This window comes from Emydura macquarii, unplaced genomic scaffold (genome assembly GCF_026122565.2).
Source record: "Emydura macquarii macquarii isolate MOO-44397 ecotype Brisbane River unplaced genomic scaffold, CSIRO-AGI_Emac_v2 contig_3062, whole genome shotgun sequence".
Taxonomy (NCBI): Eukaryota; Metazoa; Chordata; order Testudines; family Chelidae; genus Emydura; species Emydura macquarii.
In genome coordinates, this window is record NW_027133199.1 from 2,904,407 (window position 1) to 2,931,493 (window position 27,087).

General features: G+C 42.7%; 1 protein-coding gene across 1 annotated transcript; it reads right to left on the minus strand.

Annotated features, from left to right (window-relative positions):
• Positions 1-1,813: 1,813 nt before the first annotated feature.
• On the minus strand, positions 1,814-24,290 carry LAP3 (leucine aminopeptidase 3). Its single transcript, XM_067530331.1, has 13 exons — positions 24,071-24,290; positions 22,195-22,310; positions 21,353-21,407; positions 19,807-19,912; positions 18,314-18,473; positions 15,324-15,488; positions 14,270-14,428; positions 11,804-11,928; positions 8,615-8,703; positions 7,223-7,325; positions 5,676-5,755; positions 4,854-4,966; positions 1,814-2,915 (listed from the first exon to the last, which is right to left on the minus strand). The coding sequence occupies exons 1-13, from the start codon at positions 24,206-24,208 to the stop codon at positions 2,720-2,722; spliced, it is 1,605 nt and encodes a 534-aa protein (XP_067386432.1). The 5' UTR covers positions 24,209-24,290; the 3' UTR covers positions 1,814-2,719.
• Between the last annotated feature and the right edge of the window lie 2,797 nt (positions 24,291-27,087).

Below are 27,087 nucleotides of genomic sequence, written 5' to 3' on the forward strand. Positions count from 1 at the left end.
ACTCATGCTTTTGCAAAATGATGCACAGATAACATTAAATTTAGGACAGATATCTGCATATGGATCATCTAGTGGTTAGCAGAGTACTGAGAGTCAGAAGATCGGAGTTGCAATTCCAACTCTGCCATTGAGTAGGTGTTTGGCTTTGGGCAAGTCTGTAAAATCCTCATCACCAGATGCCTTTGAAATTATCAGAAGGAGTTTACAAGTGCAAAGTATTAATAGCAAGACAGAGGAAAAGATTATAATTTCACATGTACATTGTTTATTTTCCTGCCATAACAGCACCACATAGGAGTGTACCCATGTCAGTAGTTTGTCATCTGCTGTGAATTCTTGTTGCCAACCACAGCTACAGAAAGCAAAACACAGGTGCTGTTCAACAATTAGCCAGCCACAACTAAGTCCTGACAGTGACTTGCAACTGGGGAATTTACGTGTCAGGAGAACACTGATAGGAGGGGTAAGATTTCAGAAGTCAGTATTCTTGCCAGCAAGTTACAGAAGTATGGGTTGGATGAATGGATTAAAAGGTGGATAGAAAGCTGGCCAGATCATTGGGCTCAATGGGTAGCAATCAACAGCTTGATGGCTGTTGGCAACCAGTATCAAGTGGAGTGCCCCACAGGTCAGTCCAGGGGCCAGTTTTATTCAACATCTTTATTAATGATCTGGAGGATGGGGTAGATTGCACACTCAGCAAGTTTGCAGATTACACTAAGTTGGGGGGAATGGTAGATAAACTAGAGGGTAGGGATAGGATACAGAATGACAGACAAATTGGAGGATTGGCCGAAAGAAATCTGATGAGGTTCAACAAGGACAAGTGAGAGTCCTGCACTTAGGACAGAATAAGCCCATGAACTGCTGTGGACTAACTGGCTAAGCAGCAGTTCTGCAGAAAATGAGCTGGGGGTTACAGTGGGCAAGAAGCTGGATATAAGTCAACAATGTGCGCTTGTTGCCAAGAAAGCTAACAGCATATTGGGCTGTATTAGTAGGAGCATTGCCAGCAGAGCGAGAGAAGTGATTAGGCCCCTCTATTCAGCACTGGTAAGGCCACATTTGAAATTTTCTGTCCAGTTTTGGGCCCCCCACTCTAGAAAGGATGTGGACAAATTGGAGGGAGTCCAGTGGAGAGCAACAAAAATGATTAGGGGGGTGGAGTACTTGACTTCTGAAGAGAGATTGAGGGAACTAGGCTTGTTTGGTCTGCAGAAAAGCGTGAAGGGGGATTTGATAGCAGCCTTCAACTACCTGAAGAGGGAGGATGAAACTAGGCTGTTCTTGTTTGGGCAGATGGCAGAACAAGGTGCAATGGTCTCAAGTTGCAGTGGGGGAGGTCGAGGTTGGATATTTGGGAAAAAAAATTCACTGGGAGTGTAGTGAAGCACTGGAATGGGTTACCTAGGGAGGTGGTGGAATCTCTATCCTTAGAGGTTTTTAAGGCCAGGCTTGACAAAGCCCTGATTGGGATGATTTAGTTGGAGTTGGTCCTGTTTTGAGCAGGGGATTGGACTAGATGACCTCCTAAAGTCCCTTCCAACCCTAATCTATGATCTTTCATCTGCTGTCACATGATGGTGCAGACTGATAACTTTAAAAAAAAAAATCAGCACAATTGTTTTAGTCCCTGTAAACTTCTCTGTTTAAACAACACTGATTTACTGCACATTAGAAAAACTGTCCCCCTCTTATACAACCTTCAAGAAAAAGTTTTTCTTTAACAATCCCTCTCCTAACCTTTGATCAGATTGAGAATACCATGACTATGTTATTACACAACCCAGGAAGCTAATCAAATCAAAAACAATCATGTTAATTGCAGCTTTATTGAAAGCAGAAGAGGAAAAAAAAAATCAATGTAGGCACAATGAAAAAAGCAAAACAATTGCCAGGGAGACAAATTTTTATGCCAAGTTTCTTGAGAGGAATTATAAACAACTGCAAGAAATTAACTTCCTTTAATTATGCTCAATAAATTGGCATCTCATACAGCAATTGACAAAATAATCCATCGCCCTGTCAATATAGGAAGGTTCCTTACAGCTTTTTTTCTGGTTCATTGTCTAGTCTAAAATACCTCTAGCAATGGAGTCTCCCAATACCTACTAAAGCATTACAGTGTATTAATTGATTAAACAGATGGTAACAATACTTCTAGCTTCTCCCTTACATTGTTCTGACAAAATTTCTGTAAATAAACCCTATCAAGAATTATTCTTCCATGCATGGTATATCCAAAACATAGAGGTAGGGCCATGATTCCAGATGAATGGCTTTATAGTGGAGGCTACGTTACACTGTTTAGACAAAAGAACTTTCTAAAGCAACTAAAAAGGTAAATTTATTGTTTGTAACCATTATACAGATCACTACTTATATACATCTGAATGCAAGTCCAGATGTTTACAATGATCGTTTTTTAAGCATTAAATGTGTAAAAATAGTTCAGACAGCTCCTCACCAGCATAAAATGGAAAGAAGGAACCTCAACTATGAGATATTCTTACCCAGTAAGAACCATTTATAAAATGCGTTTGTCTTTCATCACTTTATCTTTTTAGATTATCAGAAGTATTCCTGGATTGCTAATCGACTTCCACATTTGGCATTTTATTAGACAGCACATATGCTACGGGCCATTAATTTAAATTTATTTTATAATGAAGTAGAGAGATTTAAGGCAGAGTGGAAAGGTTACAGAATTAGTATTTTACTAGCCACTTTGCTTGTCTTGGCTCAATCGCGTAGCAAACTCTACTAACGTTCGTGTGGGTCGTCCTGTCATGCCTTTTCGAAGATAAGGAACCTCATCTTTATTTGACATCACACCAGCAATATCTAAGTGAGCCCAGTTAGCAGCAATCACAAATTCTTTCAAGAAGGCAGCAGCTGTGCATGCGCCTCCAGCTCTGTTGGGAGAGAAGGAGGAAGAGAAAGAAAAAATGGATTTTTAAAAACTTTATTAAGTCATAGGTCAACAATAAAATGCACACAGAATGGTTAGCTACTCTACAGCAATTGTGGTTCTTCAAGATGTTAGAATCAGCATGGATCCAACTAAAGGTGTGCATGCACCTCATGTGTGTGAGATCAGAGGCTTCTGCATAGCTGTGTCGGTCAGGGCTGTAGATCTACCCTGTGACCCCTAATGCTTCCACACAAGGGCATAAAGAGTGGAGCAGCTGGAAGCCTCCCTCAGTTCTCTCACATTTAGAAGCTGCTCCAAAAAGCAGGGATGCCTCCAGGGCAGGTCGCATTCATGCTGAACTATAACATCTCAAAGACCCACAGTTACTATAGAATAGGAAACCATTCTTCCTTCTTCGAGTATGTGTCAGTGTGGATCCCACTGCAGGTGAGTGTCAAGCAATATCGCTTCAGGAATGAGGAGTCCCAGCTTCATCCATTAAATAATGACAGAAGTACTTCTCCGCTGAACTTGGCATCAGATCTGGCCGCCATGTTAAGGACATAATGTTTAATGAAAGTCAATGGGTTGCTCAACATTGCTACTTGCAGATCTCACATACTACCATGCTTCTGAAGCAAGCTGACTACACAGCCTGTGCCCTGATGTAGAGTGTGCCTTGGTGTTTGCAGGGAGAGGCTTTCCACCAGATAGCAGGTGGAAATACATAGCTTGGTCCACTTAAGAGGTTCTCTGTGATGAAATGTTCTGGTCTTGTGATGGGGCCACATTGTCTTTGTGGACCTACCTAAAAGACTTGCTCCTGTTAAGATAATAGAACAAGGCTCTGGAAACATCTCGAGTATATAGCTTTTCTCCCTGTGCTGAGTGTGGTTTCAGGAACAAAACCGATCAATTAATTGATCGATTGAAGTGAAATTCCAAGACTACTTGAGCAATGAACTTACGGTGCAGTCTCAACACCATCATGTTCCTGTGAAAGAAGGTATAAGGAGGCCCCACCATGAGAGCTTGGAGCTCGTTAGCCTTCCATTCTGAGATAACGGCTACTGGAAAAAACTAACTTGAGGGTAAGATGATGTACCAAGCAATCCGATAGCAGCTGAAAAGGTGGCTCCATGAGCTGCTGGAGAACAATGTTGAGATCCCATGCAAGAGATGACTCTCTGACAGATGGGTGGGTATGCAGTAGGCCCCTGAGAGAACTGAGGGAGAGTCATGGCTGCCCTTTATGCCCTCAGACAGGAGCATGGGGCAGCTCAGAGTGTGGTTCCCAATATTCAAAAGACTATGATCTTGTGACATGTGGTACATGCACACCTACAGTGGGATTCACATTGACACACACTTGAAGAACACAATAATACTCAATGTTTAGTAGAATTACAGAATCCTGCACCTGTTTAAACGTAATATAACCTCCCAGACATGTACAGTGATTGTATTGGTGTTCTGTTCCCCAGCTTCAAGCTATGCTGGTTGCATCATTTTAGGATGGTAGAGCTTGTTTTCTTTGGTACAGCTCGTCCGCTCTCACCCCTCTTTGCAGAGACACTCCCCATGTTTCACTGCATGCAAGGACTGGACTGTTACACACTCTTGGGCAGAACACAGAGTGAGGGCATGGAGTTCATTATGTGCTCGCTCCTTGAACAAGAGCCATTGTCACTATCTGGTCCTAAACTGGCAAATAAAGATTTGGCTCTACATTTTAATAATTTTTTGTAAATAAAAATACTGAAATCCCACCTCCTGTTTTAAAATACTAATGTTTCTAATTACTAGTGCACATTAGTGCAAGTTCAAAGCATTCCAAAAACAATGGAAATGTTGGCTATTTCTAAAGCAATATCATTGTGATGATAAACAGGTATATCAGTCAAGACAAGGGTTGCTGCATTTCAGTTAAATGAAGTACCTGCTATATTTTCCAATGTTACTGAGGTCTGCAAGCTGACAATCGGTAACCTGTTTTGTGTAATGTTCAAAGAGAGGCATTCTCCAAACACGGTCCCCTGTCAAAATACTGGCCTACAGAAGAAACAATTGTTATGCTTGGGACAAAATGGATATGGTATTTTCTTTTGTTTAGTTTGCAATATACATGATAGTACTTGCACAGTCAATCTTAGCTTTGGGTGGACTGGTTAATTATGAAACCACTTTAGAAAATAACACAAGATTTTTTCAGATGTCTGAAAAAATATGCTAGAAAAATAAAAGATGAAACACAATTTTGGATTTTTTAAATGTTGCCCTCTGCAATTATGACTAAAAAGAGCCAACTTTCTGCAAGACTCATTTCTCTGTGGTAATACAGATTTTTCATAAATCACTTCCCCTGGAGCCTTCCCTCAGGGATTGCAGTTTGACCATATATTAGGGATTTTTAAGGCTTTAATGAGTGACAATCCAGACCAATTCACCTTTTAACAGAAGTTACTAGTAATCAGTAGTCCTAGGGCTTATGATTAAACAATAAACCACAGGAGGCTGTGTATCCTTGAGACATGGGTGCATGCTATCAGTACACTGCAAGCTACCCAAGAAGTGTATCAATGGGCCAGCAATTCACCAACTCATACAACTTATGATTCTCAATTAAATGCAATGTTCAAAAAACCAACCAAACAAAAACCCTATATTATAAAACTTAATACCTATCTCACTTACATAAGAGAAACCTTCAGGAACAAATACACATGACTTAAAAAAAAAGTCAGTTCATTGTATGGCCTACCTCATAAAGGTGAGTCCAAAGCCAAGATGAATTGGTAAAAACTCCAGTCGCAGCAGACCCTAATGCTACATCCATGGCACCTATAAAAAAATCAACCTGTAAGTTATATCTCTTGCTCTTGGTGATGAGCGGAGTATTTCTTTTGCATTCTACCCTCCAATTGTTGGTTTTTTCTAAAAGACAATTTCCTGTTCTCCTTATCCCTAATTCGTATCATGGACACTAGGAGTCTTGCATTTATTTGAAAAAGTATTATTGAAAACCTGCTCCTTTGTATTAATCAGTATGCACTTAATAATCGGCTCAATTGTACCCCATGGTCTAACCAGAAAGGAACAGATGGCATCTCCTACATGGAAAGGGAGGGGCAGACATCTCCACAAGAGCATCCCCCCTTGCCCAGGACCCTGAAGAAGGCTGTCTGAATGAAAGGGGGCAGACTGACACCACTGTGTCCCCCATACCATGATAATCAGGCAGAAAAGGAAGCACAATCCAGGTCTTTTTGGCAACAGGAATTCCCCTTTCAGGAGGATCCAATCATCAGCTGGCTAAACCCTGGTAGTATAGATAGAATGACACTGACAAAAGATGAGACGCCCAAGATACCGTGGTAGAGGGCCCCAATCTGCTATAGATCCCTCAGCAAAGAAATCATCTAACACCTGTTCTATAGTTCACACTCAACAATCTGGCAATTTACATACTTTTCCCCCTTTATAACCTGCCTCCCATGGATTTTACCACACAAGGGGTGGTCTGGCCAATAACCTTAATATGGACTTTTTACCCATTCACTCCTAGAGGTTCCTTGTACTTCAGCTCTGTAGTTACCATTTGGGGCATATTAAAAGGGACACCCAAGTCAGCTGGCACAGGCAGGCGTGGGTGTCTAACTGCAGTGTAGTTATACCCTTAGTGCGCAGGCAGTAAAGAGGAGGCCCATTTTAATAACAGAGCCCACCAAAATTGAAAGCTCTGCAGGAGACATGCACAGACCAGAAGCATGCAGAGCTTTGGCTCCTCCTCATCTGCCTGGTGCCTAAACACCCCAAGCAGCACGGTGGTGGCCACTACCTTCTCCTCTGGGTCCATCAAGCACCTGAAGTGCAAGGTACTTTTGTATAAGCCAATAACACTGGAATCAGCTTCCCCTTTGGCTGCAGAAGCTAGCATATACATGAGTATATATAGTAGCATAAGTGATTAAACAAATGTAATTTAAGACATTATTATGCATATAGGTAAAGAATTCTTTGGTTTCACATATGGATTTTTAACCCAATGGAATTCTGTTTGTAAACTAGAGACTTCCATTTTTTTTATGACAACTACTTTACTGCGATATATATAAACATAAGAATTACCTTTTATTTTTAACATTGAAACTACAACATAATTTATGCATAAACAATGAGCTCAAAATTCACAGGTGACATTTCTCATTTCTTAGTATAACTCCTCTTGTAAGAAATGTGTTTAAGGAGTTAGTCTTTCATTATGAGAAACTATTTTACAACATGAAGCAAGAAAAGGAAATTAGTTACCTGTTAATGTTGCAGCATTCACAATGGCTCTTGCATTAAAACTGTGGGCATAACAGAGAGCATCAGCTAACAGCAACCTTCCCTCTGCATCTGTGTTATCAACCTGTAGGTACAACAGAGGAAAAAAAAAAGTCATCTACTCAAATTCCCCTTTGCTTGATTTGCTTCTTACAAATTCTTTTCAAAGAGACCGTTTGGATTTTCGGCTATCGGGCTGTAAGTGATCCCTGTATTACAGCATGTGTAACAACTGCAAGAAGTTGAAATTTACTTTCTAATATAAATACAATACAAAAACCTTTTGATGATCAACTATTTTCAAAGCGATCTTAGGTAAGTGAACCGAAGCAGAATACTGGAAATCAACTGAAAGTGAATGGATCTGTCAAGCATTCAGAAAAGCATATTTTAAACATGAAAGCAGGGAAACTCACAGCACTGCCCAACCCTCCCATGCTGCGGCTCTTAGGTGTCTGCAGGATAGAGTAGGGTAGGAGGAGTACAGCAGAAGACTGGCTGCTGCTCCCTGTAAAGTCCATGGAAATCTAATGGCTATTATCAAGCAGCTGCTAGGGGGACTTAGCCAGTGGAAACATAGTTCCTACTAGAACTATATTGCTGGAGGGAAAGGAAACTGCAGAGCAGCAAAGAAGCAAAAGGCATCCCTATAAATGGCTCTTACACCTATAGATTCAGAGATCCCTTTCCTTTGGCTCTTGAGGCCTTCTCCCTCCAAAAAAAAAAAAAAATCTATGGCTCCTGTAGCCCCTCCTGCTTGAGGGGATGCTTTATAGTGAACTCAGACTGGTAATCCTTGTGCTTTCCTGAGCCTTTGGTTCTTTCCAGTGGGTTTCTCTGTGGCAAGGTGTGATGAGGCTCTACAGAAGCACAGTGGTTTTGAACTCGATAGTCATGCATATAGCTTGGTGAAAACTCATGGGACTGAAAGGTTCCAAATGTCAAAGTCACAACAGAATTACACAGAAATTCTGGAAGGAGAAATATTGATTTGTCCGTCAATTCCTACAGGGAAATAACAGGCTATAGCATTAGGGCATGCATTAAGATTTAACCAAATGGGGGATCATTATGTATTTCAGATTAAACACAAAATATGTATTTTAGGGCCTATGCCTATGCAAAGCCCTGGTGTGATGGGGTGCCCACCCCACACAAGGCCTGAAGGGAGGTTGAAGTGGCTAGGCAGGTCAATTAACTGCCCAGACTGCACCTGAAGGAGACATTTGGTTAAATCTTAACATGTATTTCTCATACTGTATATGTTCACTGGTTTTTAAAAATAAGCTTTTTGTGCATTTACTGTAACAGGAGTTGAAACAATAAAGCTTGATTGGAATGAATGTGTGTAAAACCAATTTAACATACATATACCTGGATTGTTTTCCCATTCTTGGCCCTAACAACATCTCCAGGCTTGTTTGCTCTACTGCTGGGCATATTTTCACAGAGAGGTGCCAAACCTGAGAAAGAAAAGAAAGAATTACTGCAGTATATTCATAGGCTTCTAAATTTAGTAGTGACAGAAAAACACTAGTACTTGAAAGGACACTCTACACTAAAATCACTTCTAACAGGAGGGTAGCATTCTCACCTGGAATTTACATACAATTTCTAGATTTGCACCTGAAGTTTCTTGACTGAAGAATATCATATGATCCAGATTTTTCCATTATTGATATTTCTGCATTACATAATTAAGTTTGTATGTTTATCTTTAACATGCTACATACATCTATGCCATTTTTACACCATGCGTTACTCCTGATTGACACCGTGAGGTCAGAATCAGGCACATGATCTTGAGAGAGATTGTTGTGAGTTCCTCATCTCAGTGATGAGGCTTCCTGTCAATAAGTTACACCTACAACATGTGGCATTATATGCATGTCATGTGCTTATAAAAGGCTGGAATTCTTTCTGGAATTCTAAAGCTCTCTGGGCAATTTCAAGAGCATCTGGTTCCAATGTCAAAAGAAAGATCCAGGGGAACCATTATAAAGCACCAACATAAGGTGAGCTGGGGAAGATGGCAAGAGCCCAAGTCAGCACTCTGGTTCCAACTGTGGCTATAGTGATAAGGAAAATGGCAGTCCACGAGCCATACACAGAAGAAGCCTATGATCCTATGTTCTGGACAGAGCACACTGAAGAGGATAATGATGGGCTGCCAGGAAGTAGTTTTCAATGGAGCTGCGTACGCAGATTTTTGTATTAATAAATTTCTAATTAGGACTGAAGTCATCCATAAATGTAGGTGAGGAACTGCTTGTGTATATGTATGTTACACTGCTCTCCATTGAACAAAATATATCAGAACTGCTAAACATTTTTAATTCCCTTCTGCTGGACATCCACTGTTGCCGTTGCATGAATCAACTCATTTATTCACAGCTGCACAACGTCCTGTACCAACTACAACAACTGCTTCTTTGGGAAAATATAAAGTTATTTAGTTAACCACATCTCCATCCCTAAGAGTGGCTCCTATTTCCTTTCTTCCTGTTCTGCAGCAATGGCTACTAGTGGAGGCAAGTAGGCTGTCTCCTCCTCATTTCCAGCTGCTTTTGCAGATATCTTTGCAACGAAAGGCTAGGACATCTGTAAAAGCAGTTGGAAACAAGAGGCCTTCCAGCTCTCCACAGACCATCTGCAAGTACTCCCGGGACTTATTAACATTGGCTGAACTAGTGGGGGAATTGCACCTTTACCTCAGCAGCTTGTTTTTCTGGGATCAAAGATGGCAAGTTCTATTCCCCATACTGGATTTGTGAGCAGTCAGCAGATCACATGTTTAGTTATGCATTGCTACTTTGCACATCAGGTTCATATCCTCTCTCCCCTCAACACTGGATGCTTTTGTTCCATACTAGGGTTTATGTCGTTAACAAGATATAAATGCAATATTTCTGACCCACAAATGGCATTTTTGTGATCTACTGTCAGTTGTCAGTACTACCAGTTTTCAACAATATATACCCTTGAGACCATAACATTTTTCCCCATTGGTTTTATTCATATATTAACATACTGTAAAAATGTCATTCTTTTTGACAGCATATACTTTTAAGTTAGTTTCCAGTCCTTTCCGGGGATGCATCATGCCATTCTAAGATCTTGAAACCTTCTTTGATGGACATTTCCATATTGAATGGTCTCTGTTATGGTAGGCGAGTTCTCTCTTTAAACAGAGAAAGTGTAATTATCTGTAAATCAATACTAGCCATCAGGAGTGTCCCATGTGTGGGCCCAATCCTACAAGGAGTCAGGCACCTCCTGCAAATCCCAAATATTCCCAACTCCTTTAAGACATCAATGAAAGTTAAGGAGGTGTGGCAAGCGAGGCCTGTTCTGCCCCTCTGCTGGTCCTGCGCCCTTTTTGGCTATGCTAGTGGTATGGCTGGGTGGGAGGAGGGGGGACCCGGTCCTGCCTTCTATCCTGGGCCCCAACCCAGGGACCCTGTGAGGAGTAGCCTCAAATGGCTTAGTCTGTGAGAGCTACCACTTTCCCTTGGTCACCTGTCCTTGACCCCACCCCTCGTGGTCCACTTCCTGGAACCAGGGCAAGGGTTCCCCCCCTCACCATGGGTCTCTCTGTCACTGTGATCCTCCCTGTTTGGGTGAGGTCACTCCACCTCAATTCCGTTACTCAGTTGTCTGGGTGGCTGGGTCCTCCTTTAGGCCTCTGTGCCTATGACCCTGGGCCCTGCCTGGACAGGCTTCTCCTGAACTCCTGTACCTTGTGTTGTGGTAGCAACAGCAATCGCTCCAAGTTCTGGAGTTGAGCTGAGCTGAGCTCCTCCTCTCAACTCTCTTTCAGCTGCCCCTATCTGCCTGACAGGGAGGCTTTTAACTGCTGGGGGCAAGCCTCTTAATTGGCCTCAGCTGGCCTAATTGTCCTGGAGTAACCCCAGCTGAATCACCCAGGGAACAAGGATTTGTTGATCCTGGGGCTAATATATATATACCCTCCAACACTCTCCTATAGCCATCAGGTCTGGCCCTGTCACGGAGGTAATCACCTCAAAGGATCAAGCCCAGTATGGGTGTCTGGACTGGTCAGTTTTTATCCATACCATTTATGAGATACCGGGCACAATAAGAGATTCCCCAATGGTTTATATTAATAGATATGCCCTATTCTATTTCTTTGTAACAATGTACGGATATTAACTGTTAATTTCCTTAATCTGTAGGTCTCAAACACCAAGCAAGCGGTGTTTTAGACATGCAGCTCCAGTTGCTCTGGACCAGGATTCTAGTCAATGAGACAGAGACAAAAGTCGCCATCCAGTTCTATGAATCATGCATTCCCCTCATAATAGTTTTAATCCAGTCTTTCAAAACTCTTCTCACCCGGGATAGGTAATTTTTGATGGGTGAATAAAATATTGGGATTTTTCTGAATCGTTATGAAAGCAAGTAAGTGATGTGATTAACCTGAGAAGCGTCCATTAAAATTTTGAGCAGCCATTTCCATTACGGAAATTAAAATAGCTTTGCCCTAATGTAACATTTTAATTAATGTTTTCTCATGTTCTCCCCTCCCGGCACCCAACTTACCAATTATATTAAGAGGTAGATTTAGTGTTGCTGCTGTCACAATGGCTGAACACACAGTTGCTGCTCCTCCCATATCTGCTCTCATTGCATCCATACCTGAAGAAGGCTTAAGTGAAATGCCACCACTGGGGATGCACAGAACAAAAATAGGTGTTAACGGAAAATCTCATTTAATACCCAATATCAATAGTTTATTGTTTTTGAATTTTCTAGTATTCTAAAAAGCAGCATATCTGGTTTTAGTAAAAGCTATCTGACAATAAAACATCTATATAATCTGCAACATGCTAAAATGTAATAAGGAAAACACATTGTTTTTGTAAACATAATTTAAAGGTAAATCATCATAAAACTAAAGGATTTAAAATAAGGGAGAGTGGTAGCCCTAGTAAATATGTTTAAATAAAGTGGAGTAGATTAATAAATGAGTCAGTAGTTAAATCTCTCTGACCTGAAAGACTTAAGAGGAAATTCTGTAGGGGGAAAAAACCCAAACCTATTTTCACTCTGCCAAAAGGAGCTACAGAAACAAGGCAGATGCCTCATGGGTGACCATAGACTTTAAGAAGCACACACCTAAATTTAGAGCTGTAGCCAGGCCAAAAAAACCAAGTCAGCTCTAAGTCTGCTGCCGGCCCACTGAGGCTCGATCTCCCCTTTGGAAGCAACAAGGCAATGCCAATTCTGCTTTATGCAGACACTCAACCCTGCTGCGTTTCCAGGGGGAGTGGTAGAGTCTACCATATATTGCAGGTTCATGGGAATGATACGAAAGATACATTGAGCATGATAAAAGCATCTCCTCGTATATCATATTATTAGAGGGACACTAGCAAGAATTCATCTTTTCCTGGCTGAGCTCAGCAGTTCAAAGAATAAACATTAACTAATTTCTGATACTGGAATCCTTTTATCTCCCTGGCAAAGTTCCAAAACTAGTCCATCTGAGTCAAAGGAGCCTACCTTCCCTCCTGCCCAACATCACCAAGGTTACTGAGGAGAGGGGGGAGGGTAAAAAGCAGGGTGCCTCTTCACCAAGATCAGGAGACACTCTTCTCTCCGGTATATAATGGGGTGGTGGAGGCCCCTACACCAGCAGTCAGGATGGGAGAGTTCCAACTCACCCACTTACTCTGACATATAGTAAACAAACATTTATATAAAACAAAATTACTACTGATATTAGGACTCATCAGTTTCTCTTCACTGACCAGCCCCATGCAGTAGGGGTTGCAGTAGCTTTCTTGGCCTCCACTGGGAGACAAATAGTTAAAGATTGGGCACTGTGCTGCCCACAAGGTGCAGAGCTCACATAAGTGAGTACTCCTTTTTCCCTCCTGAGCAGCTGCACAGACACCAAGCCATAGACATGTTTGGTTTTCATTTTGCTCTTGCACTGGAGGCTAGATTTTCCTCTGGAGAGGCTGGCCCACAGCACAGCCAGTGTATCCAACTTTCTGCGGTACCTGGGGTCCCCATTTGGATTTTCTGATAGGGATATGCTTCTGAAAGTTACTTTAAAGGTGAGATGCAAAGTTTTTGTAAACAAATTTTTAAAAGCTTTTCATTAAAATCTCAGACCAGGACAACAACACTGGCACATGCAAAGCCTTAAAATTACCATTAAATACGTTTTAGAAAAAAGCATTTAAAATCCATTCCTTTTTCATTCTCCTGACAAACTATAAATTGAGGCTGTTTCATTTCCCTTGAAACAGTTGATAAAACAAAGCACTCCTATAAGTGGCCAACTATTGGCCAACAAGAGAAACAAGATCCCTATCTCTGAGCTTGACAGGGAAGTAAAAAAGGGACAGGTTTTCAAACATCCTGTTTTAAATGCATTTATCTGAAATATTTAGATCTCCATATATTCTGCTATGGGTTTGAGATCGTCAGTGAATTATTGAAGTTTTGCACAACCTGTAAAATTTATTCTGTTGTGTTTTTCATATCATTTTACATGCCAATTACTAGTTCTCGTTTCATGAATTTCCTGTGAATAAAATAAAAGAAACTGCCAAACTCTTTTTGGTATTTCCCAAATTTTGTTAAAGCAAGATGTTCTGATTGGAGAATGCTTTCTTCCAGTTATTTGCAACAGAATATCTAATTGTTAGTAGGGTTGTTAATGGTTCAGGTTTCAAATATTGTTGATTTTTCAATGGAAATACCAAGAAGTCTATTAGTAAATTTTATCTGATAATCTGTTTAATTTGTTGGCATATTTGCTCCCAATTCCCCCTCCTTCCCCCCCGTTGCATTTTTAGGGCACATTTTATGATCTAACAATACAGAAGATTGGTAAAATGTTAGCTAATCTGCCAGTTTTGGGGGGGGGAGGGGGGGGAAGAGCGAGTGGCAGAATGGCAAATATTTTTGCAGTATCCACTCTTTCATAGGCATCTCAATCCCTCAACTGGATTGTAGTTTTTGTTTCACTCATAAAAATATTAGCAAACATACCTATCAAATGTCACTCCTTTTCCAACAAACACTAATGGAGAGTCGTGTGCATTAGCACTGCCTGAATAGTGAACCTCCAAGAAGACTGGAGGCTCATCTGAGCCCTTAGCTACACTCAAGAAGGCTCCCATCTGTTGTTCTTCTATCCATGTCTTTGACCTATAATAAAAGATTTTAATTAGATCCATTACAAAAGAGACTCGAAAAATATATACAAAAGATTGTAAATTTTAAGAGTTTAAACATATCTGCAAATAATTCTATTTTTCCTAAATGACAGATTGTAAAGATAAGACATTGTTTTTCATCCACTAGTACTACTTTGTTAAATAGAAAAACACTTTCTCAAAGTTATTTTGTTTTCCCTTTTAAATTATTTTTTCCTGGTTTTCCACATTACAAATATCATGCCTTCCCTTCTCACCCTCTCGGCTTGAGATGTGTGCTAAGATCTTTGGAGGACCTGAACAGTAATGTGACATGAGACTGCATCCACAAAGCAGCGGGGCACGGTCTGGCTCTATGGAATCAAATAAACTGCTACAGTTATGGGAAAATTAATAGGAACAGATAGTGGGAGTTTGCTTACCCCCTCCAAAGGATGAGCAACTAAAAACAGAAAAGGATGTATATTAACTGGGAAGTAATGCAAAAATAACTTAAAAAAAAAAAAGAGGGGATTAGTAATTTAGTCACTGATCTGACATCAGGCTTCGTCTTCTGCAGTCTTTTAAAAGGCTTGTCATGTTACAAAAGTAGTTAACATTTTCATCTTGTTTCTTTATTTTTGTCCCAGCAGCCTACCTCTGCCTACTGTAGTGACTGGAAGCCCTGCTTGATACTGAGAATAATTTGTGATTTCTGGTCACCAACACAGGTTTTATTTATTCAAAGTTTACAAAGTGTTACACAAATACTTTCCTTGCATTTGTCATCTTAAACAACAAAAGGGTGAAAATGAGCAATTTCACACTGCAAACCTCAGTAATGTTTTATATGCTGCATCTTAATCAACTACAACTTACAGAGAAGTAATGATTTAAACTGAACTTACCTTATATGGACCTTCACATTGCTATTGACACTTCTGAGTTTCTGTTCAATAACCTCAGCAAATTTGATTGGTGTTATATAATTAGCTGGGGCCTCCATCAAATAGCGAGCCAGATTCTGACCTTCAGCAAAGATGACACCTTTCTGCCAGGCTTCCTTTCCATCACTAACAAACACCACATAATTATCATCACCATGAACCTTGCAAAAATAAGTGTCAGTATTCAACTGTTTTCTACATTTTGAGAAGGAAACTGCTCCACTGATGGGAGGTGACATGGAATGTTACACTACCTTTCTTATTACAGGAACATGGGAACTGCCATACTGGGTTAGACCTGAAGTCCACATAACCAAGTCCAGTATCTGTCTATGGCAGTGGTCAGCACTAGATGTTTCAAAGGAAGGTGCATGAACCCTGCAGTAAAAGATATGGGATACACTCTGCCCCCACATTGGGTCTTGTCCTGATCTGTAATAGTTAGACATTGGCTTAAGCCCTGAAGCACGAGGTTTAATATTCCTTCCAAAATGTGTGTTCATAGTAATTATAACAACTGTGGAAATTCTTATTCTCCACATAACTGTCCAATCCATTTTTGAATCTTGCTAAAATTATGATTATTAGATGACAGAGATGGAGCTTGGATAGTGGGATCCCTGCTTCACGTTGTAGTTCTGGTCACTGAACAGTCAGTAGTCACAGTAAGGTGTTCATAGAGGGATATCCCTAAATCCTATGCCTGCTGTGCTATCTAGGTGCTTGTTGCGAGGAAGGAAAGTATTATTACCCTGTTTTACAAATGGGGACCTGAGACACCCAGAAAATAAGTGATTGGCCCAAAGTTACACATGAAGTCTGTGGCAGAACTGGAATTGAACCCAACTCTTCTTAATCACACTCCAGTGCCTTAGTCACAAAACCACCCTTGTTTTGAGAAGTTAATTGTTTCATAAAGACTAGTAATCCTGAGTGACTCTCAAGGTATCTGCTGCTCTGGGAAGTGGATGAGTTGACACTGAGGCTTATCAGTATAGGATTAGTTTGAGAGATTTTCCTAGACTACTACTAAGCAGGGTGCAGCTTTCCTCTCAAGGAAGGAATTGTCCACTGGATATCTGGGACTCACTCCCTAGGAACAGGGAAGATGTGCAAGGCTGGCAGGGGAAAGGATATAAAAAGGAGCCATTGAACTTTGCTGGGGAAGCACTATATTACTGAGAAGTTCTGTGTCTCAACTCCTAAGGAGAGGTCAATGACATTCAAAATCCAAAAGGAGTTTCACCCCCCCTTTCCTGTTGCATAATACATTGCCTATCACAGCGTATCTAGTGATCTATGTAAGACATGTTGGGGTTCAAGAGCTTACTAAGATTCAAAAAAGGATCAGGCACATCTGAACAACAAAACAAACAGAGGAGATATCAATCCATGCACTTCAAGGCACAAACCAATCTCTAACTGACAAAGTTTAGGAAGTGTCTTCCCCTGTGGATCCAGTATTATAATTTTTCAATATGGGGTTTCTTGCAACTTCTACTCCTGTGGGAATTCTGTGCCACTGCACACGTGCAGAATTCATGTCCCCCACATATATTTTTTTCTCCACAGAAAATACATTGTGCCAGAGAGGCACTGCAGTTACACCTTTGCCTCCCCCACCCCAAGAACTGCTGTGGCACCAGAACACAGGGCAGCCAGCTCACTGGCCCTAACAGTCAGCAGTCGATAGTGAGGAAGAGAGGCTGCGTTCTTCACAGCACCCTGCCCACGGAGCCAGGTGAGGAGGCATGGGGTATGGGGGGCATGAGGGGTGATTCACATAGACTGGAGTTCAGAAGGGCTAGTGGGGGGGACAGACTGGAGCAGGGCTGAATAGAAATGGGAGTATAAGGCCACATGGGGATGGGGAGTGGCTGAGTGGGGGTGCAGGGCCACATGGGGAGGAGAGGTGCATAGGGACAGGGGGAAGGAGGGGTGGCTGAGTGGTGGTGCAGGGACACGTGCCTGATTGAATCAGAGAGTCTAGAGGTCAGCCAGGGTCTGCATGGGGGAGGCTCCCCAACTCCCTAACAATCCCTCCGTCCCCACAAAAAACTGTTCCATACTTCTTCCACCCACACCCACCAATCCTCCAGATTCACTCCTGGTCTCCTTCCCAGCAATTACTTCCCCCTCCCTTAGCTTCTTTGTTACCCCTGACTCTGCCAAGCCTTTGCACTGCTTCTGAGGGGTGTGGGAAATATGTTTCTGTCTTGTAGTTTAAATGAATTATTACTCAAAGTTCTGAATTAATATGCCTAGTAAGGAATCTATTTGTCAAATATTTCTTGAATCTTTTTTTGTTGTCTGTATTGTTATAGACATACTTGCAGAGGGGTATTTGGAAATAAATTACCAAAATAATTGAATTATATTGTGTTATTTTGACAAATAAAATATACAGAATTGACATACTAGATTATATTGTGTTATTTTGAGAAATAAAATATACAGAATTTTAAAATATTTTAAAATATTGTGTGCAGAATAATTTTTGGCACAGAATTCCCTCAGGAGTAAACTTCTTCTGACATACCTGGTACTAGTCATTGCTAGCGACAAGATATCAGTGGAACTCTGGTCTGATCTGCTATAGCATTTCTTGTGTCAGACAAGGGTTTATTCATTTAGAGAGAGAACTTCTGCACTTCTGAGTTTTTGGGCCTGTACTATTAAAAACATTTTGCACATCATAAAACAGACCAAATTGTTTTTGCCCCTTCTTCTTTCTTAATCCCAGACCCTTCTCTGTTGCAGGGGAGCACTTATAAGAGGAAGAACAACAACATGACACACTAGCAGTGGTAATTAAGCATGCAAAACAAATGCTGTAAAGATGTTGCTGCTGCTAAAATATTTTATGCAACACCAATTAAGAGGGACATGGGGGAAAAAGGAGTATCTAGGTATCAAAATGTTTCACAAGTAAAACCTTAGTTTGTCATCACCTTCCATGCAGCTGGGCAGTAACTACAGGTTTCTTTTTTTGCTTAAGTTCATTGTATTCATATAGCCCAAGAACAGCTCCTTCTGCAGCAGACTGAGCATCTCCACAGGGGTCTACTTCAATACAAGGGACCTCCAGGTCCTGAACTTGTCTGCATCCAACTAGAAAATACAATACATCAATAAGACCATGTACCGATTACAGCAGCAGAATGGATTCCTGAGGCAATTAATATGACTTTTCAATGAAACAACCTAGTTCTATTGAAACCTGGTAGATTCAGGTATAACCAGCTGAACAAAAAAATACTCAGTACAGCAAAGCCTATAGCAACAATTTTTAAAAAGCAATGTATTGGTATTCATCATGCAACTGTGAACTTTGAACGTAACTTATCAAGTAAGCAATCCAGCAGGGACTGAAAGACAAGACCAAAGTTCTTACAATTCCCTCAAGCAAAGAGAGGACTACATAACTTTAGAGTACTTCAGGTGATCAAAGCCTGTAGCCATCAGAAATGAAGTTGTAATACAGTACGTTGCTAGTAAAGCTTAAGTAGCAGTTATTTTTTTGGAGCTACAACAGCTATATTATAGGTTTGATTCAAAAGACGCATTTATGAACAGCAGAAAATAAGAATGTATTCCATAAACAAATGTTTTGTTGAAGAGGGATTGTCATATAACAGCTGTGTCTGGGAGCAACCTCCTGCTGCAGGATGTGGTATGACAAGCACACCTGCCTCAGTTTCCCTCTTTCAGCATCCCTAGTAACTCCACTCAGGCTTTCTTGTCTCAGTAATATCCCCTTACTGGGGCTGGTTTATTACAACAGCATAATATACATAGTCCAAAACACAGGCCCCAAAACCTGAGTCCATGTGCTAGTGTTACGGTCCCTTTGCGGCTTTTCCAATTCCCAGGACCCAAGCTCGGCTGCTGCACGAAGGGCGATTGACCCACGCTCACGCACCCCCATCCTGTGCCCAGAACAGCAGGAAATACTTAGGGTTGTCATATGTGCACAGGTTAAAGGCACACTGTTAAAGTCTTGTCAATTTCACTGATCCTCCCATGGTGAAGTGAAAGTGACAAGGGTCTTTTCAATTTCATATTACTTAGGAAAGCTATGAGAAGCAGATAGGGGTGGTTCGTCTGCAGATTCAGGAAGACTACGCTGCATAGATTTATATTTGGAAGGTTATTTCCACAACCGTAAGGCTATAGTTTGTTTGGGTTTGAAAAAATTATATTCTGCAAAAAATTGAAGACCTAGGCCCTTCTCTCACCATGGAAAGCTTCCCACTTGTCAGCAATGAGTGAATTTTCCAAGCCATGCATTAAGTCTTATGCTTTAAAACAAAACATGTTGTGGTCTCTTTGATTTAAGCTCATGTGCTTCACCAAAATTGAAATGTATCATATTATGGCAGGGCTTCAATAGATCAAACAAATACTTGCAACTGGAACAAATATTAAATTAAAGCAAGTTAACCTGCAACAGCTGTCCGAATATTTTCTTTGTCTTCATTCCAGTTTTCTTGATCATTTACCCCAGCAGCCTTCTTACCCAAGCCGACAACTGCAATACTTGGAAAGTCCTGTGCAAAGCCAACACGCAAGTGGATTTAATTTCTTCACTCTGATAACCATGGTGGGAGGTTAATATCAACTATAAAGAGCATTCTTTTTAAATGAAGGCAAACATTACATGAAAATACATCCATTGTCGTTAGCATGTTGCTGTGATAGTGATCTCCTCTCTACCTCTCAGTAAACTTGCATAAGCAGATGGACAACTTCACTGTTATCTAATTGTTAATGCTTATTTGTATTGTTATAGTGCCTAGACCACCCTGAAAAGGCTCCCATTGTGCTAAGCCCTGTACACACACACTGAGAAGATGGTGTCTGCCCCAAAGAGCAATCTAAGTAACGGGACTGTTCTTATTGATTAAGGCTTTATGTTCAGCATACCATGACAAAGTCTGTGCACTTTTCAGCCTGTCCCCACCTATTAGTCTACAGCATGACAGGATACCTCCATCCTAAGCAAGGGTCTTTACCTTTGTGGCTGCTCCTCAATTCAAGAACAGCAGGCCACTAGGTAAATGATTCTCTGCAGACATATCCCTAGCTCTTGAGCATTACAGAGAGCACGGCGGGTAATCTGTCTTTCCCCACCTTGCCAGTACCGAGAGTTCTTTCTAGTGCTGCTATGGCAACCTACAGACAGCAAACCTACAAGGAAACCCAGAAGGCCGCAATCAGTATAGTGTACCAGCCAGGCACAGGAGGAGGTGGAAGGAGGCATATCGAGAGCTATGGGGATGGAAAAATAACAGAGGTGAAAGAAATAGGTGAAAAATTATTTAAAATGTGATGTGACTCCATCCGCGAAGATATAGAGGTTGAGGGATCTCCGCTCCTTCTGAGCGGGATGAAGTTAAGAGTACATTCAACTTGAGGTCTCTTCACACTTCTATTACTAAAAACATGCCATTTCAGGTTGTAATCAGCTTTTGAACTGCTGCACCACGCAACATCTAACTCACAAGACACTGTAGCTAGTACTAGCTTTCCAGCACTGCTGTAGCCAACAGTGATTTGAACGCTCTTCTTCTGCTATCACTTTTTCATACTCTTGGGAAAGAATTGCATAGGTTCCAATTCTGTAGCCGTTACATGCAAGGAATCCCCACTTATTTTAATGGCAGTTCCGCATGCTACAGAATTGGGATCTTGGGACCTGATTTAATCTCCAGTGAAATCCACGGGAGTCTTTCCACTGACTCTGATGTCACTTGGATTGGGCCCTTGCAGAGGAATTTACATAGAGAAGGCAAAAATCATGAAGCAAGTATTTTTTGAAATTTCAGAAAAACCACAGTCTAGCAACATTAAATTCACAGTATTGAATGACAGAGTATAATATTCTGCTGTAATAATATGCTGCATTCAGAATGAGCAAGGAATAATGCCAAAACTCAAATTCAGGCCACACACTAAGCATTATACTCATGAAAATTCAAGTTTCATACCTGATGCAAACCATGAAATAGGCGTGTTTTCCCTTTCTTCAAAGGAGGCCCAGATCTAGAACACAAAAAAGTGCCATGAGCGCTTTTAAAACAGAGATCCTGATTTTTGTGATAATAATTTCATTCTCCAACCATGCAGTACCCCTTAACTCCCTACAGGGACACTAGCTAAGAACTATGAGAGTCCTGTAGCACTTTAAAGAGTAACAAATTTAATTTCTGCAGGCATAAGCTTTTGCAGGCATAAGCTTTCGTGGGGTCTCCAGGCACCACACGCGTCCTGTGGCCCCATGCACTCCACCTGGGTACCTAGGCAGTGGCTCCCTTCTGCAGCCAGGGGGACAGGAGATCAGTGTTCCCCTCCCTCTGACTCCAGCAGGGACCCCAGCGCCTAAGAACCCAGGCAGAGCGTTTTGCCATGCTCTCTGCTGGAGCCAAGGGAGGGGAGTGCTGATCTCCCGTCCCCTTGGGTGCAGCAAAAAGCTTGCACTGGTCTTGTAGCCCCGCGGCAACATGCTCCGCCTGGGTCTTTAGGCAGCAGCTTCCTTCTGCAGCTAGTGGCAGGGGAATGGCTGGCCACTTCGAAAGACCCCACGGGCCACTTTTGGCCACAGGGTGGGAACCACTGACCTACAGAATCACCATCACCACTTCCTGCAGCGTGTCTGGTTCCTCAGTGGAGGTTCCCCTATCTGATTACTGACTTAACCCAATTCTGTTTAGCCAAAGAAACGTGAACATCAATGCACAAGGTGGTATGGTGCAAACTATAGCAATGAATAAAGATGTATTTTCTGTGTTTACATACCTTAAAAATATAAGAAACTGATCTAAACACTTACACAGACAATAGCTCTGTCAGCTTTCCGGATACGAGTCTATCAAAAGTCTCTCCGGCATTAGTAAACTGAGGAGCCCCCTCTTCTTTTTCTTTTGCATAAATTCCTAAAACAAGGCCCTTTAAAAAAAAAAAAAAAAAAAAAAAGAAGTACACTAATCCAAGATACTCTTTTTCTAAATATACACAAATCTGATTAATGTTTCTGAAAGTAACCATAACATTGTATGAAATAGGTTTAATGGACTCAGTTTATGAAATAATCTAGAATCTAAAGTATAAAGTCATGATTAGATAAGTCAGGATGCACACCAAGACCAAAAGTAACATTCTTTAAACAGGAGACAGAAATGATCTATAATATAAATAATGCCACACTTCAGATCATTGTGCTGATTTTTAAAGGCATTTTGGTAAGTAAGGATACAGATTAGCACATAGTGAGATTGTAAAAAAATATCCAGGTGCCTAACTCCCATGGGAGATAGGTACTTTTTAAAATCCCATTAGGCACCTACCTGACTCTTTAGGCACCTCAATACCTTTAAAAATCTGGCCCATTATGTATATTAATGAAGTTTCTAGACACTGATTTAAAATACTGGCTATTTTGTTTGTCACCTAACGTGATCTTTGAACAGGACATCTTGAAGAAATAAAAAAGTGACATCATTTGTGAACTGAGTCAAGGACAAGGGCATTAATAGGAACATTAGAAGGAAACAAACATCAAACAAGAGGTCGAAGATCAGCAGCCACCAGACAGCAGCACTCTAACAAATATTTCTAGAGATTCAGGAGTGTAGTTCCGAATTGCTGACTCTGGCTCCAAGCGTATGAAGCCACCTAAGGTTTAACTCCAAGCCTGCCAGGCCGGCCAGCCCTCGAGGACGTAGTTCTGAGCACAGGATGGGGGTGCATGAGCGTGGGTCAATCGCCCCTCGTGCAGCAGCCAAGTTTGGGTCCTGGGAATGGGAAAAGCCACTAAGGGACTGTAACACGTGTAACTGTGCAAACATGCACAGCACAGTACAGCTACTGCATTGAACACCGCAGCGGGTGACCCAGTGTGGGAAGAGGGCCAGGAGATGCACTGGGGGATGACACTGAACAGACAGCCTGGCCAGACAGGGGACACACTACCGCACTGGTTTCCATACCATGGCCCGGGGACCAAAAGTAGCCCGCAGGGTCTTTCAAAGGGGCCCACCACTCCCCTCCCACTGGCTGCAGAAGGGCTCTGCTGCCTAAGGACCTAGGCAGAGCATATTGCCACGGGGCTACAAGACCAGTGCAGGCTCCTTGCTGCAGCCAAGGGAATAGCAGATCAGCGCTCCCCTCCCCCTGGCTGTAGCAGGGCGCACACCAAAGCGATCCACCTGGGTCCCTAGGCGCTGGGGGCACTGCTGGAGCCAGGGGGAGGGGAGCACTGATCTTCCCTCCCCCTGGCTGCAGAAGGGATCCACTGGCTAAGGACCCAGGTGAAGCACATGGGGCTACATGTGTGCAGTTTCCCTGCTGCAGCCAGGGGGACAGGAGATCAGCCAGGACTCCTTCTGTCTGGCTGCAGGGGGCCCTGCTGGCGGAGACTAGCGGCCCTTCACAGTCGTAAAAATGCTAACTGTGGCCCTAGAGCCAAAAAGGTTGGGACCCCCTGCACTGCCGGGACAGCCCCGCTACCCGAGCCCGCCCCGCCGCCGCGCACTGGATGCGCGCATGGCCGCAGGCGCGGCCCCCTGGGGCAGCCGGTTAAATCGCGGGGTCCGCGCTGCCGCTGTTTCCACCCGCCGGGCACAAACACGCGCGGCCGGGGCAGCGCCTGTCCTCAGCTTGTCGCGCCCCCAGGCTAGCCCGCTCCGCACGGGACGCGGGACCGTCACCTTGCGCCCCGCCGCGCTGCTGCTGCTGTAGCCCCGCGGGGCGGGGGAAAGCCCCCGGCCGCGGCAGCCGGCGGAGAAGGGGGGAGCCCTGCTGAGGCTGCGGCGAACAAGCCTCCTCAGCGGCGGGAGCAGCAGCATGACCGGCCGGGCTGGGCCACTCCGCTCGGTTCCCGGCAGCCGGGCCTGGCGCTGGCGGAGGAAGGGAAGGAGCGAGCGCGTGCCTCCCGCCCCTCTGACCTCAGCGTACGCCGCGCGCTCCGGGGCGGGGCCTCGGCTGGGACTCCCGGCAGCACTGCTAGGGCAAGGCCGGGCAGGTGCGGGGCTCCACGGGAAGCCGGGGTCGGGAGCTGTGTGTTCTTGGGGCACGGGGGAAGCCGGGGCGGGGAAGGCGTTGCTGGCTCATGTAGAAAACCCGGAGGCAGACGCGCCCCAGGACCTAATGGGTGGCTCTTGGTTTTGCTGCGCTGCGGTGAATATCGGCGGCTGCAGCGACAACCTCATCGAGAGCTGCTCCTGCCCACCTCCAGACGTCGGGACCCTCGGGGTTCGGAGCTGCACTTCGTGGCGCGGGGTCCTTGCTATAGAAAATCACACAGGCACAAGCTACCTTGAAAGAAGGTGGTAAAAAGTTGCAAAGTCAGCATTCAAAAGTTCGGAAATGCCTGTAATAAGGGGCTCGTTAAGGACAAGCGCCTAGAGCGTGGTTTTATTACGTCTCATTCAGGATTAAAGAGTTATAATCCAGCAACAGAGAGATCACAATGTTAAATTTGCCGCAGCCATGTTAGCATGCAGTACCTCTTGCATAGAAAAAGGGGATAGTTGCCCTCTAGTGGTTCCGCTCTTTCGTTGATATTCGTAAAAAGTGCTGTTCAAGATGAACGTTATTAAAAACATCTTTTCTCCATTATGTATAGTATAAACTTTAAAAAAGCATATAGCTGTAATGTCTGTTTTATGGGCACACTAAACGCCGTTCTGTTTTGTAAATTGCATTTCATTTAAATGAAAATTCTCACTATAGGATTGTGTTTTTTGTGGTATATAAATTTTCTTGATTTATGTTGTTGTTTGGTGAATTATTCTTGTGAATTGTTTGTATTTGGCATTTCTGGCTGTGGGCCTCCATGAATTGCATCAGTAGGACTGCTCACTCATAGATAAAGTTATGTGTATGGTTGCAGGATTGAGGCCTTAAACTGCTCAGATATCACAGTTAGGAGCATGGTATACATGTCTAGAAAGAAAGGTTAGGTTCTGAATGAAGAGAATGTACATCCCAGAGATGAAAGGAAAAAGAAAAGGGAGAAGGTAGTAACTGAAAATTTGAGGTCAGTGAGAAACACTATTCTAAGAGTTCTTGCAAAAACCTCATCATAAGGTATACTATGAACAGAAGTGGATTTATGTTGTTGTTATAGCAAAAATACCAATCAGAAAGGAACTGCTTTGGGTGTGTTGACCTTCATTGTATTCATAGAATCATAGGGCTGAAAGGTACCTCAAGAGGTCATCTAGTCCAGTCCCCTGCACTCATGGCAGGACTAAGTATTATCTAAAACAAACACCTGTCAGGGATGGTCAGCCTGCTCTTAAAAATCTCCAATGATGGAGATTCCACAACTCCTTAGGCAATTTATTCCAGTGATTAACCATCCTGACAGTTAGGAAGTTTTTCCTAATGTCCCACCTTAACCTCCCTTGCTGCAGTTTAAGCCCATTGCATCTTGTCCTGTCCTCAGAGGTTAAGAAGAACAATTTTTCTCTCTCCTCCTTGTAACTACCTTTTATGCACTTGAAAGCTGTTATCATGTCCCCTCTCAGTCTTCTCTTCTCCAGGTTAAACAAACCCAGTTTTTTCAGTCTTGCCTGAAAGGTCATGTTTTCTAGACCTTTAATCATTTTTGTTGCTCTTCTATGGACTTTCTCCAATTTGTCCACAGCTTTCCTGAAATGTGGCTCCCAGAACTGGACGTAATACTCCAGTTGAGGCCTAATCAGCGCAGGGTAGAACGGAAGAATTGCTACTTGTGTCTTACTTAAAACACTCCTGCTAATACATCCCAGAATCATGTTAGCTTTTTTTGCAACAGCATTACACTGTTGTCTCATATTTACTTTGTGGTCCACTATGACCCCCAGATCCCTTTCCGCAGTACTCCTTCCTAGGCAGTCATTTCCCATTTTGTATGTGTGTGGCTGATTGTTTGTTTCTTCCTAAGTGGAGTACTTTGCATTTGTCCTAATTGAATTTCATCCTATTTACTTCAGACCATTCCTCCAAATTGTCCAGATCATTTTCAATTTTAATCCTATCCTCCAAAACACGTGCAACCCCTCCCAGCTTGGTATCGTCCACAAACTTAATAAGTGTACTCTCTGTGCCATTATCTAAATCATTGATGAAAATATTGAACAGAACCGGACTGTCAGCATGTACATTAGAAAACGTAGCATTTCAGTCAGACTTCACATGCATTACATTTTAATGCCAGATGATCTGGAAACATCTGTGAGAAATGAAGAATAGTTGACTGCTAAGCAAAAGAATTGGAGACCTTGAGCTGCCGAGTGAAGCAAACAGTCCTTTTCCTTTTCCAGATTCCTGTAACTGAATTTACACTGCTACATGTCAAGTACGTTTTGGAACGGCTGGCGGGTCCGTGATTTCTCACCTAACCATGCAATTATTCCACTTAAATGGTAGGTAACTTTTTAAATAATAGGCTGCAGCCCATTACTAAGGCCTTCTCTACACTTAAAAAATAAATCGACCTAATTTAGGTGGGTTTACAGCCACCACTGTAATTACAGCGGTGGCTGGCATCCACACTGCCCTCATTGGGTTGGTGGAGTGCGTCCTCGCTAGGAGCACTTCCACTGACATAAAGTGCAGTGGGGGGAACTGACAGTCCCATCTCTCGGCTCCCTACCAGGAGCCCACAGACTCCCGGGCTCCTTTTGGGCTGCCCCCACACTCCCCGGTCCCAGCTGGGAGCCCAGAAAGCCATGCCAGG

Coding starts and splice junctions, on each gene's coding strand:
- LAP3 (XM_067530331.1), bottom strand. CDS start 24,208: ATGCTGCTGCTCCCGCCGCTGAGGAGGCTTGTTCGCCGCAGCCTCAGC. Junction 22,311..24,070: donor GCAGCGCGGCGGGGCGCAAG/GTGACGGTCCCG, acceptor TTTTTTTTAAAG/GGCCTTGTTTTAGGAATTTA. Junction 11,929..14,269: donor AAAGGAGTGACATTTGATAG/GTATGTTTGCTA, acceptor GTGCATCCCCAG/TGGTGGCATTTCACTTAAGC.